This window comes from Garra rufa, chromosome 23 (assembly GCF_049309525.1).
Source record: "Garra rufa chromosome 23, GarRuf1.0, whole genome shotgun sequence".
Taxonomy (NCBI): domain Eukaryota; kingdom Metazoa; phylum Chordata; class Actinopteri; order Cypriniformes; family Cyprinidae; genus Garra; species Garra rufa.
The window spans coordinates 7,403,735-7,422,706 of NC_133383.1; the positions used below are offsets into that span (position 1 = coordinate 7,403,735).

The 18,972-nt window shown below is 42.7% G+C and overlaps 2 protein-coding genes across 3 annotated transcripts; both read right to left on the reverse strand.

Annotated features, from left to right (window-relative positions):
• Window positions 1-3,245: 3,245 nt before the first annotated feature.
• Window positions 3,246-5,734, reverse strand: ubc (ubiquitin C). The gene is made up of 2 exons (XM_073829579.1): window positions 5,660-5,734; window positions 3,246-4,962 (listed from the first exon to the last, which is right to left on the reverse strand). Exon 2 carries the CDS (start codon window positions 4,953-4,955, stop codon window positions 3,354-3,356), a length of 1,602 nt encoding a protein of 533 aa, XP_073685680.1. The 5' UTR covers window positions 4,956-4,962; window positions 5,660-5,734; the 3' UTR covers window positions 3,246-3,353.
• A 328-nt stretch (window positions 5,735-6,062) lies between these two features.
• On the reverse strand, window positions 6,063-17,685 carry tpst2 (tyrosylprotein sulfotransferase 2). Of its 2 annotated transcripts, none has more exons than XM_073830049.1 (5): window positions 16,851-17,685; window positions 14,983-15,300; window positions 14,443-14,641; window positions 14,311-14,355; window positions 6,063-6,702 (listed from the first exon to the last, which is right to left on the reverse strand). In XM_073830049.1, the coding sequence occupies exons 1-5, from the start codon at window positions 17,345-17,347 to the stop codon at window positions 6,667-6,669; spliced, it is 1,095 nt and encodes a 364-aa protein (XP_073686150.1). In that variant the 5' UTR covers window positions 17,348-17,685; the 3' UTR covers window positions 6,063-6,666. The 2 variants fall into 2 exon arrangements, with proteins under 2 accessions (XP_073686150.1, XP_073686149.1); XM_073830048.1 differs by having other exon boundaries at window positions 14,305-14,355.
• Window positions 17,686-18,972: the final 1,287 nt, after the last annotated feature.

Consider the following 18,972-nt stretch of genomic DNA (forward strand, 5'->3'; position numbering starts at 1 on the left):
TACAAAAGCGTTTTAAGATAAATGCTAATATTTTGATCTTTCTATTCATCAAAGAATGTACTTTAAAAAAAAATCACTACTGTTTTAAATATTGATTACAGTAATAAAAATAAAACAAGTTTCTTTGGATCATGTGACACTGAAAACTGGAGTAATGATGCTGAAAATTCAGCTTTGTTCTCAGAAATAAATTACATTTTAAAATATATTCAAATAGAAAGCAGTTATTTTAAATAGTAAAAATATTTCTGTACTTTGGATCAAATGAATGCAGGCTTGGTGAGCAGGAGAGACTCCTTTAAAAAACATTAAAAATCTTACTGTTTGACTGGTGGTGAATATATTTAAAGAGGGTGAGTAAAACATGTACAGAGTATATGGACCACACATTAACCCAGGGGTCACCAAACTTGATCCTGGATGGCCAGTGTCCTGCAGAGTTAGGCTTCAACTTGCCTCAACACACCTGCCTGGAAGTTTTAAGTATTCCTAGTAAGACCTTGATTAGCTGGTTATTAGTAGGTGTGTTTGATTAGGGTTGGACCTAAACTCTGTAGGACACCAGCCCTCCAGGACTGAGTGTGGTGACCCTTTTAAGACCTTAATTATGCTTTTTTTTAACACTATAATATCAAGACTGCTTAATTAAAATTCCACCTTAAGCAATAGAAACAATGAACGCCAGTAGCTGTGCTAACAACAATAGAACATTCTAAACAAGAAGGTTGACTTACATCACACTTCATAGGAGTGTCATGTTCAGTTGCTTATGTAAGATCAGGATTCTCTTGGAGTGCCAGAGCAAATCTTATCTCAGTGAATCCTTCCTCTAATACAATAAGCCAAAACCATCACCCTGTTAGACATTTTATATGAAATGGCAATCAGGGTGAAGGCAAAAAGACATCAAAAGATGAGGGCATTCATGTGATTTCTGATTTCAAATCCATGACGAATCCAGACTGGAAACCTATGAAGGAAACAAGCAAAAACATTTTGGGCCTTTAAGGGCATGACAAATCTGATAAGCCACAAATTATATGATATTTGCTGGTAAAATTTGTCTGAGTGAAAAGCACGAAAGATGTTCTTTCATTTTGAAAACACATGACACTCTGATGCAGCAAAGAGCTAGTGTATAAATGTAATTATTTAAATAACCTTATATGCCAACCGTGTTAAATTTAGAAAATTTGATTCTAGTCACACTATAATATCAACTTATTAGGCAAGTCCATTTAAATGTTTTAATTAAAAGGCCCATTAATCTCAGCACAGCAGGTTAAAATCATTTCAAACTAGATGAATTTGACATTTTACACGACCAGTCAAACGTTCTTAGTAAGATTTTTAACGTTTTTAAAAAAGCCTCTTCTGCTCACCAAACCTGCATTTATTTGATCCAAAGCAGAGCAAAAGCAGAAATAGTTTTACTATTTAAAAAAACTGTTTTCAATTTAAATACTGTATATTTTAAAATATAATTTATTCCTGAGATCAAAGCTAAATTTTCAGCATCATTACATCAGTCTTTATTGTCACATGATCCTTCAGAAACCATTCTAATATGTAGATTTACTGTTCAAGAAACATTTTTAATTATTATCATCAATATATAAAACCGCTGAGTAAATTTTTTTTAGGATTCTTTAATAAAAAGATCCAAAGATCAATATTTATCTAAAATAAGAAGCTGTTGTAACATTTCACCATTCAAAAGCTTGGAGTCAGTATAATTTTTTGGGAGAAAGAAATTATAGAAATAATACTTTTTTTTTTTAAACAAGAATGCTTTAAATTGATCAAAAGCGATGGTAAAGACAATTGTAAAGTTACAAAAGATTTCTACTTCAGATAAATGCTGTTCTTCTGGACTTTCTATTTATCAAAGAAACCAGAAAAAAATCTACTCAGCTGTTTTCAACATAATATTAATAATAATAAATGTTTTTTTGAGCAGCAAATTAGAATATTAGAATGATTTCTGGAGGATCATGTGACCAAGTAATGATGCTAAAAATTCAGCTTTGAAATTACAGGAATAAATTACATTTTAAAATATATTCAAATAGAAAAGTTATTTTAAATAGTAAAAATATTTCAAAATACTGTTTTTGCTGTACTTTGGATCAAATAAACGCAGACAAAAACTCAGACCCGGCTGGACCAATTCCATGCGATTTTGTAAACAAAAACGTCTACGCAGCTGGACCTCAGTGGCAGAATTCATTGGTGACAGTGGTCTATTGGTTGCATTGATTCCTAACACAAAGGTTGCTTTGTATTGTTAAGCAATACACAACTCAACATAACTTGCTCAAGACGCACCATCTTTAGTTAGTGCTGATTATAATGAAAGCATCTGATACCAGAAGAAACTGACTGAACAGTGTAAAACAGTCTAGTGCTAGACAAGTTTATTTACTCTCACTTGACAGAATTTGACCAGTAAATTATCTATTCCCAACCCTAGCGCTAGAAAAATGGGTGATCTTTTGTGCAAAATAGACATTTCTCAGCTTCTCTAAAGGCTGAACATAGTTTTACCCAGATTACGTAAGTACTTAAAAGACCATCTGCATAGGAAAAGGATTAATTCTTAGGGAACCTGCATTTACTGTGCTTTATCATCACCTATCAGAACACCTTGAATTAAGGGTCAGACAGATGATGTTTACAAGAAAGCACACCACAAAATTAAGAGCATTGAAAGGGGTCACAACTGCTGCAACCTTTTCACAAACCTGGGGTGACATCTAGTGGCTTGTTTAAAAACTGCAACCTGACAAATGTTTTATGACAGCAAAATCCCAGTAACAATTTTGATGTAAATAAAACTTGTTTTCCTAGTTAAATTGAATATGAATGTTTCTTGCTGCTTTTGCAACTTTTTGCCAAATTCATAAGCAAATTAAATATACATACGGTCTTTTAAAACATTTTAGTTTAGAAAAATATTAGCATTGCTTCCAGACAGTAAGTCACTTTAAATTGGGTTTTAGATTTTAAATGTTGACTTTTATGCAACAAAACTTATTGAAATGTAACCAAATTAAATACTTAGAGACAAATATTTATCTTAAAAGTTCAAATTAAACTAGGTTTTAAAACCATTAAACATTTACATGCCTGTAAATCAATATTTAATAGTCTCTGAAATGTAAACATTGAAACTCAAGTGTTGAAAATGCATGTTAGAGTAAGAATTCTGTGACTGATTTCAGAGATGAGGCAGGAAACAAGAATCAGGAATGCCAGAACTTTATTGAATGATTAAGAGGAACAAAGGAAATTGGAATTGGTCTGAATATCTTTCAAGACTTATATTTCAAGAATACATTAATATAAGCAAATTAATTGCCCCCACGAAGACGCAGGACGAGATGGAGGGTGGACTCCTTCTGGATGTTGTAGTCGGACAGGGTGCGTCCGTCTTCCAGCTGCTTGCCTGCGAAGATCAGACGCTGCTGGTCAGGAGGAATGCCTTCCTTGTCCTGGATCTTGGCCTTGACGTTCTCAATGGTGTCGCTTGGCTCAACCTCGAGGGTGATGGTCTTGCCAGTCAGCGTCTTGACGAAGATCTGCATTCCACCTCTCAGACGCAGGACAAGATGGAGAGTGGACTCCTTTTGGATGTTGTAGTCGGACAGCGTGCGTCCATCTTCCAGCTGCTTACCGGCGAAGATCAGACGCTGCTGGTCAGGAGGAATGCCCTCTTTGTCTTGGATTTTAGCTTTGACGTTCTCAATGGTGTCACTTGGTTCCACCTCAAGAGTGATGGTTTTACCAGTCAGCGTCTTGACGAAGATCTGCATACCACCTCTCAGACGCAGGACAAGATGGAGAGTGGACTCCTTTTGGATGTTGTAGTCGGACAGGGTGCGTCCGTCTTCCAGCTGCTTGCCTGCGAAGATCAGACGCTGCTGGTCAGGAGGAATGCCTTCCTTGTCCTGGATCTTGGCCTTGACGTTCTCAATGGTGTCGCTTGGCTCAACCTCGAGGGTGATGGTCTTGCCAGTCAGCGTCTTGACGAAGATCTGCATTCCACCTCTCAGACGCAGGACAAGATGGAGAGTGGACTCCTTTTGGATGTTGTAGTCGGACAGCGTGCGTCCATCTTCCAGCTGCTTGCCAGCGAAGATCAGACGCTGCTGGTCAGGAGGAATGCCCTCCTTGTCTTGGATCTTAGCCTTGACATTCTCAATAGTGTCACTTGGTTCCACCTCAAGAGTGATTGTTTTACCAGTCAAGGTCTTCACGAAGATCTGCATGCCTCCCCTGAGGCGGAGGACCAGGTGGAGGGTGGACTCTTTCTGGATGTTGTAGTCGGACAGGGTGCGTCCATCTTCCAACTGCTTTCCGGCAAAGATCAGACGCTGCTGGTCAGGAGGAATGCCTTCCTTGTCTTGGATTTTAGCCTTCACATTCTCAATGGTGTCGCTGGGCTCAACCTCAAGAGTGATGGTCTTGCCAGTCAGCGTCTTGACGAAAATCTGCATGCCTCCCCTGAGGCGGAGCACCAGGTGGAGGGTGGACTCTTTCTGGATGTTGTAGTCGGACAGGGTGCGTCCATCTTCCAACTGTTTGCCGGCAAAGATCAGTCGCTGCTGATCTGGAGGAATGCCCTCCTTATCCTGGATCTTAGCCTTCACATTCTCAATGGTGTCGCTGGGCTCAACCTCGAGGGTGATGGTCTTGCCAGTCAGCGTCTTGACAAAGATCTGCATTCCACCTCTCAGACGAAGGACAAGATGGAGGGTGGATTCCTTCTGGATGTTGTAGTCAGAGAGGGTGCGGCCATCTTCCAACTGTTTGCCGGCAAAGATCAGACGCTGCTGGTCAGGAGGAATGCCCTCCTTATCCTGGATTTTAGCCTTCACATTCTCAATGGTGTCGCTGGGCTCAACCTCAAGAGTGATGGTCTTGCCAGTCAGCGTCTTCACAAATATCTGCATCTTTACGCTAGAAAAACAAAGACGTTTAAACGGATTAACGTCAACATATGTGCTGCATTCGTGAAAAACCTAAAACGGTGAATACAGGTTCGTTTAGTATTGTTAGACCAGGCCAAGAATTCTCTAGAAACTTCCTCATCATAAAAGAAAGCGAAAACAAAACAAGGTAGGAGCAAACGCCATCACAAAAGCTGACACAGCTGTGAGGCAGGGCGTAACAAACGGGCGATTGAAAACAAAATGGCGACGTTTTACCACAGAAAATGGCCAGAAAACAATAACAACGGGAACAAACATTAATAAACACACACATGAGTAATTAGTTATTTTTCGATCAGGTAAATGTTTAACGTTCACCCAGACGCTGTTGAAAAAAAATACGCAGATGAATTGAGATTCACGACCTCACCGAGCCGTTTCGCGGTATAATTAACGTTAGCCGCAAAACTAACAAACGTGCAAAAAAACATACATGAAACACTTCGCTGTATAGTATTTTAATATTAATCCACATTAAGTTACCAAAAAGAATAATTTTGATCCTCAGATACAACTAGGCCGGCTAGCATAAAAGCTAACGCGTTAGCCCATTCAAAAATACACGTTTATATAACTCCCTAAACCCTTCAAGTCAAATAAAACACTGTTGCTTTTAAGTAGCGATATATCCAGGGTCGTTTATATATATTTTACATCATACTTACAAACAAATGTTCTTTCCTTGAAGAGTACGGAATGCGTGAGTCTCTCTTCTCTCGTCTCGGGAGCGAATGTAACGGCTCAAAACAAAAGGTCCGGGTATTTATACAGACCGGACTGTATCCTTCCGCCGCTACGCCCAGCGCACTATTTACACGATGGCAGACATTCAAGTTGAAAATCTGGTTTTGTGGGAAGCAAAAATATAGGTCTTATGTTTAAGATATGCAAAGACGCATTTTATAAATTCGTTCTGTAAACGTTAAACAGATATACATGTTTGTTTGGCTTGATCGTGGGGGTTTGGGGACTGGCGGAGTGATATGATGCACTAAACAGGGTTGGCTCTTATCAATGTTTCGAGATCAAAATAATGACACAAATAGGATTCAAAAAGCACATTTCCCGTTTTGTATGATTATTTTTATTGACAAATAAATGCATTTTCGGAAACACCGAAGGAAAACACGGCGTTTTGGCAGTAGGAAAAGCAGAATGGCTCCATTTAATAACTAGGTCAGGAAAATGCACGCAGGCACTTAGCAACAGCACTCAGTGCGACACCAAGCGCTACGTCACACTCTTCTCATTTCCCAAAACAAGACATAAATAAACTGCAATGTTCAGGAAGTCCAGTGTAATTGAATTATGGTCAGCTTTGTTTGATAAAGTAAACAATACTCTTCTGAGTGCATCAGGAAGTAAAAATGTTGATGTCTGTCCAATGTCCTTTTTGTGACTTGTTTCTTTGACATCAGTCTATTGCATTACAGCATTTTGGTACATAATAGAATTTAGTCACCTAATTATTATAATGCATTCTGGCAAGTCAAAATCAGACCACCATGTAGGCTAACCACAGCTATTGCATAATAATGATGCTCCTCATTTCCGTCTCAGGTTGCTCTGTATCCTGTGAAAGGCCTTCGCGGTGTATGGCACAAAATGGTGGTGAGGTGAAGGTATCCAACACTGAACCTGAGCACATACTGCAACCGATGTAAGACTCTATTCACTTTTTACCTCCTTTAGAAATCTTTGGAGATTCCTGTCAAAACAAGAAATGTTTTAAAAATGTATATAGTTTATAGTTTATGTGAAAAGACATATACAGCTTATAATCATAGTATATAGTCACACAATGGCCCACAGAAAGTATTGGGACATAGAATGGCATTTCATTATTTATTATTGGCATTTCAATAGATAACAAAACACCAAATCAAGTGGCATCTACAAATAAATACATTTCTAAATTTTCTACACTTCAAAAATGCGTTTCTTAGATTTTTTTTGTCTTGTTTCCAGCCAAAATATTTAAAAATTCTTAAATTAAGAAGGATTTTGTAGACAAGCAAAACTTATTGTTTTCAGGAAAAAAGTCAAAAGAGTTTTTGCCTAAAACAAGCAAAATAATCAACCACCGGAGTAGGCAAAATAGTCTTATTTCAAGCAGAAAACAAGATTATTTTGCTTACCCTATTGGCACATTATTTTGCTTATTTCAGGAAAAAATTCCCCTTTTCCCTTGTATTGTCTTTTTTCTGAAAACAAGACAATAATTTTTACTTGTCTAGAATATTCTTTTTGATTTAAGATTTTTTTTATTTTTTAGTTGGAAACAAGACAAAAAATCTAAGTCAGAAAAGGATTTTTTTGCAGTGCAGTTTTCTAAATGGCTCCTAGTTCATGTTAACATGTTCTACTAACATTTGACAACCAGAAAATACATTAAATCACATTAAATCTTAAATATTATTTTTAAAAATCTATTTGTTTAGCTTGAAATATGTGCTTGTGCTGTCTTTCTTTCATAAATGATGCTTGCTTCGAATTTTTTCATCAAACTCAATTAAATTCAGACATTTCAGTGTTTTAAAATTTTCGGTCAAAAGTATGTTTAACCCTGTAAAGCCTGACATATAAAATAATAGTCAGAAAAAAAAAAAAATAATTTATTTAACTTTTAGACAAAATATTTCCAAAATTGTGCATATTTGCTTTTTGTTGAGTATCATTTTTGATACATCAGGATTTTAAAGCTCATATAGTATGATATAGAAGAACATGGAGCTCATAATTGATGAACAAACACCTCTGTTTTATTCAGAGGCCCAAACTGAGCAAAAATATGCAATTTGGTGCAGTTGCTGATACTTACATGGCCAAAAAGACATAAAATTAATAATATTCTGGCAGAAAAGCACCAGTACATTTTCTGTGAAAATTATAGACATTTTCCTCGATCCTAAAACACTAAAAAATGCAGTGTGTAATTCAAAATAGAGGAAGAAACCTTTAAATACATTTTTATTTTTAAATGTTTACTGTCTTTTCTCAAAGTATAACAATTACTCTCTTAAAAATATTACAAACAGTAGAAAAGTTATACTTATGTTTACTATTTCACAGCTAAAACACTTGTGTACCACAACCTTTAGGTGGAGGTTTTTAGAAAAGACCTGTTACTTGCTAAACTTTCAATCAGATGACAGCAGGCATGTAGCAGATTGTGTACAACCGTTTTTTTTTTTCACCAAAGTTTGATCGTGTTGTTATGTTGCTGCCGTATGTTAAACTGCTTTAAATAACCCTTTTTCCACATCAATCTACACTCTATACACAATAAAAACAAAACAAAAACAGAACTGTCACAACTTCATAAATGTATTAAAAATGAAAAAAACTGAAATAAGTATATTGGATAAGTAGTGTGGCGGGAGTCCCGAGGCACAATCAGCGTCGCCCTGGCAACTCACGCCAAACACCTGGACCTCATCACCACGGACCAATCGTTCACGGACGCCGCCCCTACAAAAGCCGGTTGCTCACCACAGATCACTGAGAAACTATCTCCGATGAGGTTGAAGCTTACCTGCTCTCTGCTCTCATTTCCCCCTACAGATTCGCCGTGAACGATTGGCCACCGTCACTTCTGGACACCGCCACCACCGCGAACTCACCTTCAAGCACCTACCCGTTTGCTTGCACCTTCCTGGGGAATTCTGCACGACAAGGACTTCACCTCTCACGGAGCACCGACGCACATTCACCTGCCACTTCACCGTTTCACTTAAGTCTGTTCAATAAACTCACCCTCCGGGGCTCAACTAAAAGTCTTGTCTTGTCGTGCTGTTCCCCGCCCGGCCACAAGGTGGTGGAGAATGCGGGCAAGTTTCCGGGCCTGAGAACACCGACGAGCAAGACTCACTGTTTGTTTACACCGCCATCTTGCCCCCATTCACTTCCGGTTCTGTTTTTTTCAGGGCGCGCCGCTCCCCGAGATCATGGAAGAACTGGTCAAACAACTCACCGAGGTTAGCGTCCGCCAGCAGCAATGCTTTGAACTGTTGACGGAGCAACATGGACAGATTCAAGGATATTTGGCAGAACTACGTGCCCCGGCTGCTCACACCGTCCCGCTGCCGGACCCCCGCGCCGCCGCCGCTCGACTACTACCTAAACTGACCGCAGATGATGATATTGAGGCTTACCTCAAAATGTTTGAGTCTGTCGCTCGCACAGAGGGTTGGGCGAGAGGAATTTGGGCGGAGATATTGGCACCGCTGCTTTCTGGTGAGGCCCAACGGGCGTATTTTTCATTGCCAGCAGCAGCACAAAATAACTATAGTGAATTAAAGAGAGAAATTTTAGGGCGTTTGGGGCTTTCAGCCGTTGCGGCTGCACAGCGTTTTCATGACTGGGAGTTTAAAGCACGGTTGCCAATTCGCGCTCAAATAGCCGATCTGATGCGGTTAGCAGAGCATTGGTTACTAGAGAACTCGCCATCTCCGGCCCAGGTAGTCGAGAAAGTAGTAGTCGACCGGGTGCTGAGAGCGCTACCGCGTTCAATGAAGCAGGCGGCCGGGTTGAAGGGTCCAAGAACTCTAGCCGAGCTGGTTGACGCCGTGGAGCTGGCGGACGCAGCCTTCCACCGGGAGGCCGGGGAGCGAGCGCCGCCTTTCCCCCGGAGGGTGAACCAGGAGCGACGCACGCCAGAGGCGCACCCCCGCGCAGTATACAGACCGCCCAGTCCCCGCGACGAGCCAATGCCCACCGATCCACCATCACCGACCCCCAAAGCCTGGATGACCGGCTGCGTGGTGCACCGGGAAACGCCACCAGGAGCCCCCACGACCTTCGTCATGATTCGAGGACGACGGTATCGGGCCCTCCTCGACTCCGGAAGTTCAGTCTCCCTCGCCAGGCCCGGACCCCTAGAACCCCGGCCAGCCCCCAAGTCAACGATGCCTATCACGTGTGTCCACGGTGACACCCGTCAGGTACCTACAAGTCTACTTACCTTTCGTAGGGATGGAAAAGCCTGGACCCTGGAAGTCGGAGTCGTAAGCGACCTGCCGGTCCCATTGCTGTTGGGGCGCGACTGGCCGGGGTTGGAGGCTGCCCTCGCCGAAGCTGCCCGGTCCCCTCGTCCTCGGCACCACCAGCATCGGCCGCCGTCGCGGGGATCTCGAGGCCATACCAACCTGTTGACAACCGACAGTGGGAGAGATGGTGAGTCCCCCTCCCGTAATACTAACCTCTTCCATGATGTCTTCCGGCAGGTTACGGGCGGGGGAGACTTTGGCCGCGCCCAGAAGGAGGACGACCGGCTGAAGCACTGTTGGCGACAGGTCCGCATCCTGGAGGGAAAGGAAGTCCTCCCGGCACCTCACCCTCTCCCATATTTCGTCGTCCAGAACGGTCTGCTATACTGCGTCGCGGAGCGACGGGGGGAGGTCAAACACCTGCTGGTCGTCCCAAAGACCAAGACGGAGCTGGTCCTAGAGTTGGCACATTCGCACCCCATGGCTGGTCACCTGGGAGCCCAAAACACGACGCAACGGATTCGGGATCGATTCCACTGGCCCGGCCTGGAGGCCGAGGTCAGGAGGTTTTGCCAGGCCTGCCCTACGTGCCAGCGCACGTCACCCAGAAAACCTCCCCCCAGCCCGCTGATTCCATTACCCATCATCGGGGTGCCCTTTGAGCGAATCGGGATGGACATCGTGGGGCCGTTGCCGAGGTCTGGCCGGGGACACGAGCACATCCTCGTTATCGTGGACTACGCCACCCGGTACCCAGAAGCAGTCCCCCTCCGCCAAGCCACCGCCAAAGCCATCGCTCGCGAGCTGTTCCTGCTCTCCAGCCGGGTGGGTCTACCGTCGGAGATACTGACCGACCAGGGAACCCCCTTTATGTCCCGGCTAATGGCTGACCTCTGCCGGCTGCTGAAGGTAAAGCAAGTGAGGACCTCGGTCTACCACCCCCAGACCGACGGGCTCGTCGAGAGGTTCAACCAGACCTTAAAACAGATGTTGCGACGGGTGGCCGCCGAAGACAAAAAGGACTGGGATCTGCTCTTGCCTTATGTGCTGTTCGGCATCCGGGAGGTACCACAGGCCTCCACAGGGTTCACTCCCTTCGAACTCCTCTTCGGCCGGCAACCCCGTGGCCTCCTCGACGTAGCCCGAGAAGCCTGGGAGCAGCAGCCGGCAGTCTACCGGACCGTCGTCGAGCACGTCCGAGACATGCGGGAGAAGATCGACCGGGTCATGCCGTTAGTCCGGGAACACCTGGTGAAATCCCAACAGGCCCAGCAACGTCTCTACAACCGGGCGGCCCAACCGCGGGAGTTCCAACCTGGAGATAGGGTGATGGTCCTGGTCCCCAACGCAGCCTGCAAGTTCTTGGCCCAGTGGCAGGGGCCCTACACGGTTGAGGAGCGAGTGGGCCCAGTTAACTACCGGGTAAAACAACCCGGCCGAAGAAGAGTAAACCAATTATATCACGTTAACCTGTTGAAGAAGTGGATCGGGGACCGGGACCAGCTCGCCGCCCTCGCCTCCCAAGATCCCGCGGTTGTAGATGTCAATCCCAACCTGTCAGCCACACAGAAGACGGAGCTGCGGCACCTGGTCGGTCAGTTCCTGGACGTCTTCTCCGACAGCCCCGGCCAGACTAATGTCCTAAGCCACGACATCTGCACCCCTCCGGGCGTCCTCGTCCGGCAACGGCCCTACCGAGTCCCAGAGGCCCGCCGGCAGGCTATAGAGGCGGAAGTCCAAAAGATGCTCAAGCTGGGGGTAATAGAACCATCACGGAGCCCGTGGTCCAGCCCGATTGTCCTGGTCCCGAAGCCCGACGGCACCCTGAGGTTCTGTAATGACTACCGACGCCTAAACGACATCTCCGACTTTGACAGCTACCCCATGCCCCGAGTGGATGAGCTCCTGGAACGGTTGGGGAGGGCTCGGTACATCACAACACTCGACCTCACCAAAGGCTACTGGCAAGTCCCCCTCTCGGCCGACGCCAAGCCCAAAACGGCCTTCTCGACGCCCTCGGGGCACTGGCAGTACCGAGTTCTCCCCTTTGGCCTGCATGGGGCCCCCGCCACCTTTCAACGACTAATGGATGTAATCCTCCGTCCCCATCAGGCCTATGCCGCAGCGTACCTCGACGACGTGGTCATCCACTCGGAGGCGTGGGAAGACCACCTGGAGCGGCTGCGCAGGGTGCTGTTGGAGCTTCGCCGGGCTGGACTAACCGCCAACCCCCGCAAATGCCACCTAGCCATGAACGAAGGCAGGTACCTCGGCTTCAAAGTGGGAAGAGGACTCATCCGGCCTCAGGAGGACAAGGTCAAAGCCATTATGGATGCCCCTAAGCCATCCACCAAGTCGCAGGTACGTGCCTTCTTGGGGTTGGCGGGTTATTATCGGTGCTTTATCCCCGGCTTTTCCTCTATAGCCGCCCCTCTGACAGACCTGACCAGGAAGGGACAGCCAGAGCGGATCCGTTGGTCTGGGGAAACCGAGGAGGCCTTCCGGCGCATCAAGGAGGCCCTGACCACCGAGCCCGTCCTGCGTGCCCCAGACTTCAACTGTCCCTTCCTGCTCCAAACGGATGCCTCCGACACGGGATTGGGGGCCGTGCTCTCCCAGGTCCAGGAGGGAGAGGAGCATCCGATTGTGTACATCAGCCGGAAGCTGTCCAAGGCCGAGCGCAACTACGCCGCGGTAGAGAAAGAAGCTCTCGCCATCAAGTGGGCAGTCCTGGAGCTGAGGTACTATTTATTAGGTCGACATTTTACACTGTTTACAGATCATGCACCGCTACAGTGGATGGCCCGGGCCAAAGACACTAACGCCCGGGTCACGAGGTGGTTCCTCTCGCTCCAGGACTTCCACTTCGATGTGCGCCACCGGGCCGGATCCAGCAACTCCAACGCTGACGGACTCTCTCGGTCTTGGGCAGCGTATGCAGGTCTGTCAGGGGTCATTCCCCTCCCACCCCCTGTCTCCCCTTTTGTTTCTGCCACCAGGACCAGGACGTCGCTTGGGGGGGGGAGTGTGGCGGGAGTCCCGAGGCACAATCAGCGTCGCCCTGGCAACTCACGCCAAACACCTGGACCTCATCACCACGGACCAATCGTTCACGGACGCCGCCCCTACAAAAGCCGGTTGCTCACCACAGATCACTGAGAAACTATCTCCGATGAGGTTGAAGCTTACCTGCTCTCTGCTCTCATTTCCCCCTACAGATTCGCCGTGAACGATTGGCCACCGTCACTTCTGGACACCGCCACCACCGCGAACTCACCTTCAAGCACCTACCCGTTTGCTTGCACCTTCCTGGGGAATTCTGCACGACAAGGACTTCACCTCTCACGGAGCACCGACGCACATTCACCTGCCACTTCACCGTTTCACTTAAGTCTGTTCAATAAACTCACCCTCCGGGGCTCAACTAAAAGTCTTGTCTTGTCGTGCTGTTCCCCGCCCGGCCACAGTATTCATACCCTTAACTCATATTAGTTAAAGCACCTTCACAGCCTCAAGTCTTTTTGGGGATGATGCCTGTTTTAATGTGTCTTTACTGAGGATAGGATTGAGTTTGGCCACACCACCATAAAGACTGGATTGGTGGAGTGTTGCAGTGATATTTGTCCTTCTGTAGATTTCTCCACATATGATCGTGGTTCTTGGTCACCAGTCTTACCAAAGCCCTTCTCTATCGATTGCTCAGTTTGGCCAGGAGGCCAGCTCTACGAAGAGTCCTGGTTGTTTCTTCTTCCATTAGGGGTAACGGAGTCTACATGCTTCTGTGAACCTTCACTGCAGAAGGATTTTTTTCTGAACTCTTCCCCAGATGTGTGGCTTGATGCAATCCTGTCTCTGAGCCCTACAGGCAGTTTTTTTTAACCTCAGGGCTTGGTTTTTGCTCTGATATGCATTTTCAGCTGTTAGACCTTTTAGATGTGTCTGCCCTTCAAAATCATACCCGTTCAATTGAATTTGCCACAAGTTAACTTCACTTAAAGTGTAGTAACATCTACAAGCAATATGAATGCTCCTGAGCTAAATTTCAACTGTCCGAAATAAGTGTTTATTCAATGGAATCGTTTAAGTATTTTATTTTAAATACATTTGCAAAGATGTTAAAACCCTGTTTTTTTGCTTTGCCATTATAGTGTATGGAGTGTAGATTGATGTGGGAAAAAAAGTCATTTTCAAAGCAGTTTAACATAAGGCAGCAACATAACAAAATGTGGAAAAACCGAAGGAGTATGAATACTTTCGCACGGCACCGTATGTGTATCAAACATGATACACTAGGCTTTAAAAACTTAAAAGCATGCACTCACTTGTACCTGTCTTTTCAGATTCGTGGGAGTTTTAAAGTCTCCTCTCTGTACCTGGAAAGACAGAAAACTAGAAATTATGACTCAATAACTAGCGACTTGAAATGCATATTGTATGTCATATTCTGTGTTCAGATATACCCTTTGAGTATTATTGATCACTTCCGGATCCGCTTGACCATAGTCTGGTGGATTGGCTTTGGGGTTGTAACCTAGCCTGCGCAGCATTGGCGCGATGTTCTCTATGTCGTCCTGGACATCTGCTGGGATGTGGCCTACCCAGCGTGAGAGGGCTTCCAGGTTAACTGGTTTGATCACCTGATCCGTGGAGCGTTCGATTCTTTAAAAAAAAAGTGAAAAGCGAGGATTGTCAGGAAATGGTAGAAGGCCTGGACCCAAAACATTAGAGAGATAGTTCACCAAAAATACTTTCATCATTTAATCCCCCTCAAGTTGTGCCAAAACTGTATGACTCTCTTTTAGCTGTTGAACACAAAAGAAGATATTCTGTAGAATGTTGGTAACCAAACAGTTGGTGGTGGTAGTCATTGACTTCCATAGTATGGAAGAAAATACTACAGAAGTCAATGTGTAGTGTCGACTGTTTATGTTCTACTGAAGAAAGAAACCCAGGATGTGTAAATGATGACAGAAGTGAACTAAAATGTAATTTCGCCCTACCGAGACAGTGATACCCCTCCTGGCTGTCCGATGGCCTCCTCGTGGTGAAGCACTCCTTCGTGCCACGGCGAGTTCAGAAAGTGCAGCACACGCTGCATGGTGGCTCGCGGCTGCAGCACCAGATCCTCATAGCGGACGGTCATGCAGCGACCCCGGCCTACCACCAAACACTGGGAAAGCATGGCTTCGATTGCATTGCTCCATTTAGTCAGACAGTCCCTGTAGCTGGACAGGTTGAAGCCGGCGATAGTCACGCGTCTGGAGATCATAGAGTGCACAGATGCCCGGCCGTCTCTGAGCATTAGCAGGAATTTAGAGCTGGAAGGACAGATGATGGCATGAGGAGACAGAATGAATAAAATATCATGAAAAAGGATGGAAATTAAAAACATTTTGCTGGCATTGCTTTATGCAGCACAAAACAATGCATTTGTTTTAGACATTTTACCAGTTGAAGAGAATTAAATCTGTATCTGTAAGTGATCGAAAAATACATTACAAAATTTTCACATTGTGAAATATTATTTGAAATACCTGTTTGTAATGTGATATATTTTGAAACATAATTTACTCCTGTGATGCAAAGCTGAATTTTCAGCATCATTACTGCCGTCTTCATTGTCACATGATCATTCAGAAATTATTCTAATATGATTTACTACTTAAGAAACGTTTATTAGTATCAATGTTAAAATAGTTGTGCTGCTCACCATAAAAATATTGTAAATATATATACACACACACTGATATAATCTCAAAGTAATATTGAAATAAAAGTATAATATGAAATCAAATCAAATCATCAATTTGAGATTGCATCAGCAAGTAGATTTTTACATTATCTTTGTGTTTACAAATGTCTTTGTTTAAACATTTTTAATAAGCAAATAAACTAAAAAAATAATAAAATAAACTAAAAAATGAAATAAAGTAAAAAAAAAAAGATCAATTTTAGATTGTACCAGCAACTAGATTTGCTATGTTGGCCCCAATGATATCACTCACTTCATGTAAAATATATAATAAGTGTGCACATATTTTTTAGAAGTACTACAAACGTCTTTGTGTAAAACATTTTTATTAAGCAAAAAAAAAAAAAAAACATTAAAAAAATAAATAAATAAAACTATTTTAGATTGTATTGATTTTTACATTTTCTTGAGAAAGCATGTTGGCCCCCATAATGGCACTCACTCCATGTAAAATAAATATGTGTAAACTTATTTTTTAAAAGTACTACAAATGTCTGTGTGTAAAACTTTTTAATAAGCAACTAAAAGATAAATAAAATAAAATGAAATAAAGTAAAAAATAAAAAATAAAATAAAATAAAATCATCAATTTTAGATTTGCTATGTTGGCCCCAATGAAGGCACTCACTCCATGTAAAACATTTTTATTAAGCAAATAAAAAAAATAAATAAAGTAAAAAATAAAAATAAAATATAATAAAACAATACATTTTAGATTGTATTGATTTTTACATTTTCTTGAGAAAAAAATACATAAGTGTAAATTGTTTATAAATAAAATGTTTTTGTGTAAAACTTTAATAAGCAAATAAAAAATGTCTTTGTGTAAAACTTTTTAATAAACAACAAATAAGTAAATAAAAGAAACTAAAGTAAAATATAAAATAAATAAATAAATAAACCTATACATAAAATACAAAATAAAAACAAATTTTAGATTGTATCAGCAACTAGATTTTTTAAATTTTCTTAAGAAACCATGTTGGCTGGTGTAAACATATATATATTTTTAAGAAGTACTACAATTGTCTTTAGTGTAAAATACTTTTAAGAAGCAAAAAATAAAACAAAATAATAAAATCCCAGAATGCACCTCTATTAAAGGAGATATCTTACTTGGGGAAAATCTGTGACAGATAAACGGCACTCTTGAGTGTAAAGGGGTCTTTATTGCACAGCAGTGGTGCAGGTTCGCCATGCCGTGCGATGACCTCCAGCAGGAAGGCTGTGGTCGCGGCGTCCAGCGTCTCCTGACTGACTCCCTCTTCCTCCAGAGCCCAGCGCTCCTCCGTGTGCCTCCCCCAGCCCTGCCGCAAAGACAGAATCCTGGGGATCACCCGCGTCTCCTCCCCGCAGCGAATGTCAGGGTGAGCGTCTAGCATGACACGCATCAAGGTGGTCCCTGATCGTGGAACTCCGCCCACAAACACCATCGGTGTGTTCTGATTATACCGGTACTGCGTCTGGTTCAAGTTTCGAACCACTATCGATAGCATATGAGTTCTGGGAACCTTTCCAGGGCATGTTAGCACTTGATATAGAGTCCTAGTAAGCGTGTAAACTCCGAAAAACGTTAGTAAAAGTACAACTGCCCGTTTGACTGACAACCGCATCACGCTAAAACAGAAAAAACTTTAAATTTAAACACAGAAGTGACTGCACTTCCTCTGTTGGCTACTTCTGCTAATGTTTTGTTGATAACTGCAAGAAAACTGGTTACTACTGTGAGTGTCTTACAAAGCTCTTTTGATTCATCAGATCTTATCTTTGAGTTACACAACATTCTTTAAAAAATCTGTTGTATTTGCACATTGAAAAAGTGAAAGTGGCTTATGCCACACGCAGGACATGAACAGGAAATACAGGTTTGCAGGTAGAGCCGACAAAAAGGTATTGCACTGATAAAGTGATGTGAAGCGAGTTGCATTAAACACAACTCATTAAGGAAACCATTAACTGACCTTCACGCAGCAAACAATGAACGTTGCATGATCTTTAGGCTCAATGCTCTGTGGTGCAGTCAAATGGGCAGAGCACAAAGAGGAAGTGAGCATAGTTTAACAACATTCAGACTATCAGTTGAGATCTTTCCTGACAGCCACAAGTAGTGGCTTTTGCATTTCCTGTGTCTCTGGGCCTCGGAGGTGCTCAGTTTGTGCTGAACGATTCTTTGGTAACATGTTCAGATTTGATAGCAATGCAGCCGTTTAGCACAGTATCGTTTTCGAAATAAGAAAACAATCAAAGGAAATGGGATCGACTGAGAAATGAGATAACATGAAACTTTCACTGTAGTAAATGTGACCCTTGCATGCAAGTAGGAGGCCGGGTGTTTTCCACTGACATAGGAAAATGTTTTTGCATACATTTGTATTTGCTTTTTTACCAGGGACCTGGTAAAAGGAAAACAATTAAATGCAGTAGATTATGGATATTCAACACAGAATTTAAAAAATGACTTGGAAAAAGTTTTTATCTTAGTTCAGACTCTCCAGCTTATTTTATATCTCACAATTCTGACTTTGACTTCAGAGAACTGCAATTACATCTCCAGTTAATATTATAAACTCACAATTCACTTGTAAAGTATTTCAAAATTCTAACTCTTCCTCAAAATTGCAAGGAAAAAAAGTCAAATTTGTGAGAAAAAAAACTGAATTGTGATATAAACTCAGAATTTCAAGAAAAAAGTCAGAATTGTAAAATGTAAACTCAGTATTGTGAAAAAAAATCTGAATTGTGAAATGTAAACTCAGAATTGTGAGATATAAACTAATAATTGCAAGAAAAAGTCAGAATTCTGATATATAAACTCAGTATTGCAAGAAAAAAGGCCAGAATTGTGAGATATATACTTAGAATTGCAAAAAAAAGGCCAGAATTGTGAGATATAAACTAATAATTGCAAGAAAAAGTCAGAATTCTGAGATGTAAACTCAGTATTGCAAGAAAAAAGGCCAGAATTGTGAGATATATATACTTAGAATTGCAAGAAAAATGCCAGAATTGTGAGAAATAAACTCTGAATTGCAAAGAAGTCAGAATTGTAAAATACAAATTCAAATTTGTGAGAAAAAAAGGCCAGAATTGTGATATAAACAGTATTTTGAGACAAAAGTCAGAATTGCAAAAAGTCTGAATAGTCTCAATATTGCACAAAAAAAATCTAAATTGTGAGATTTAAACTCAGCATTGCAAGAAGAAAGTCAGAATTGTGAAATACAAACTCAGTATTGCA

Excerpts from the sequence above, each read along its gene's own strand:
- ubc (XM_073829579.1), bottom strand. The coding sequence starts at position 4,955 with ATGCAGATATTTGTGAAGACGCTGACTGGCAAGACCATCACTCTTGAG.
- tpst2 (XM_073830048.1), bottom strand. The coding sequence starts at position 17,347 with ATGCGGTTGTCAGTCAAACGGGCAGTTGTACTTTTACTAACGTTTTTC. Across the intron at positions 14,642-14,982 it reads GGAGGGGTATCACTGTCTCG|AATCGAACGCTCCACGGATC; the intron begins GTAGGGCGAAAT and ends TTTTTTTTAAAG. Across the intron at positions 14,356-14,442 it reads TGATCAATAATACTCAAAGG|GTACAGAGAGGAGACTTTAA; the intron begins GTATATCTGAAC and ends CTGTCTTTCCAG.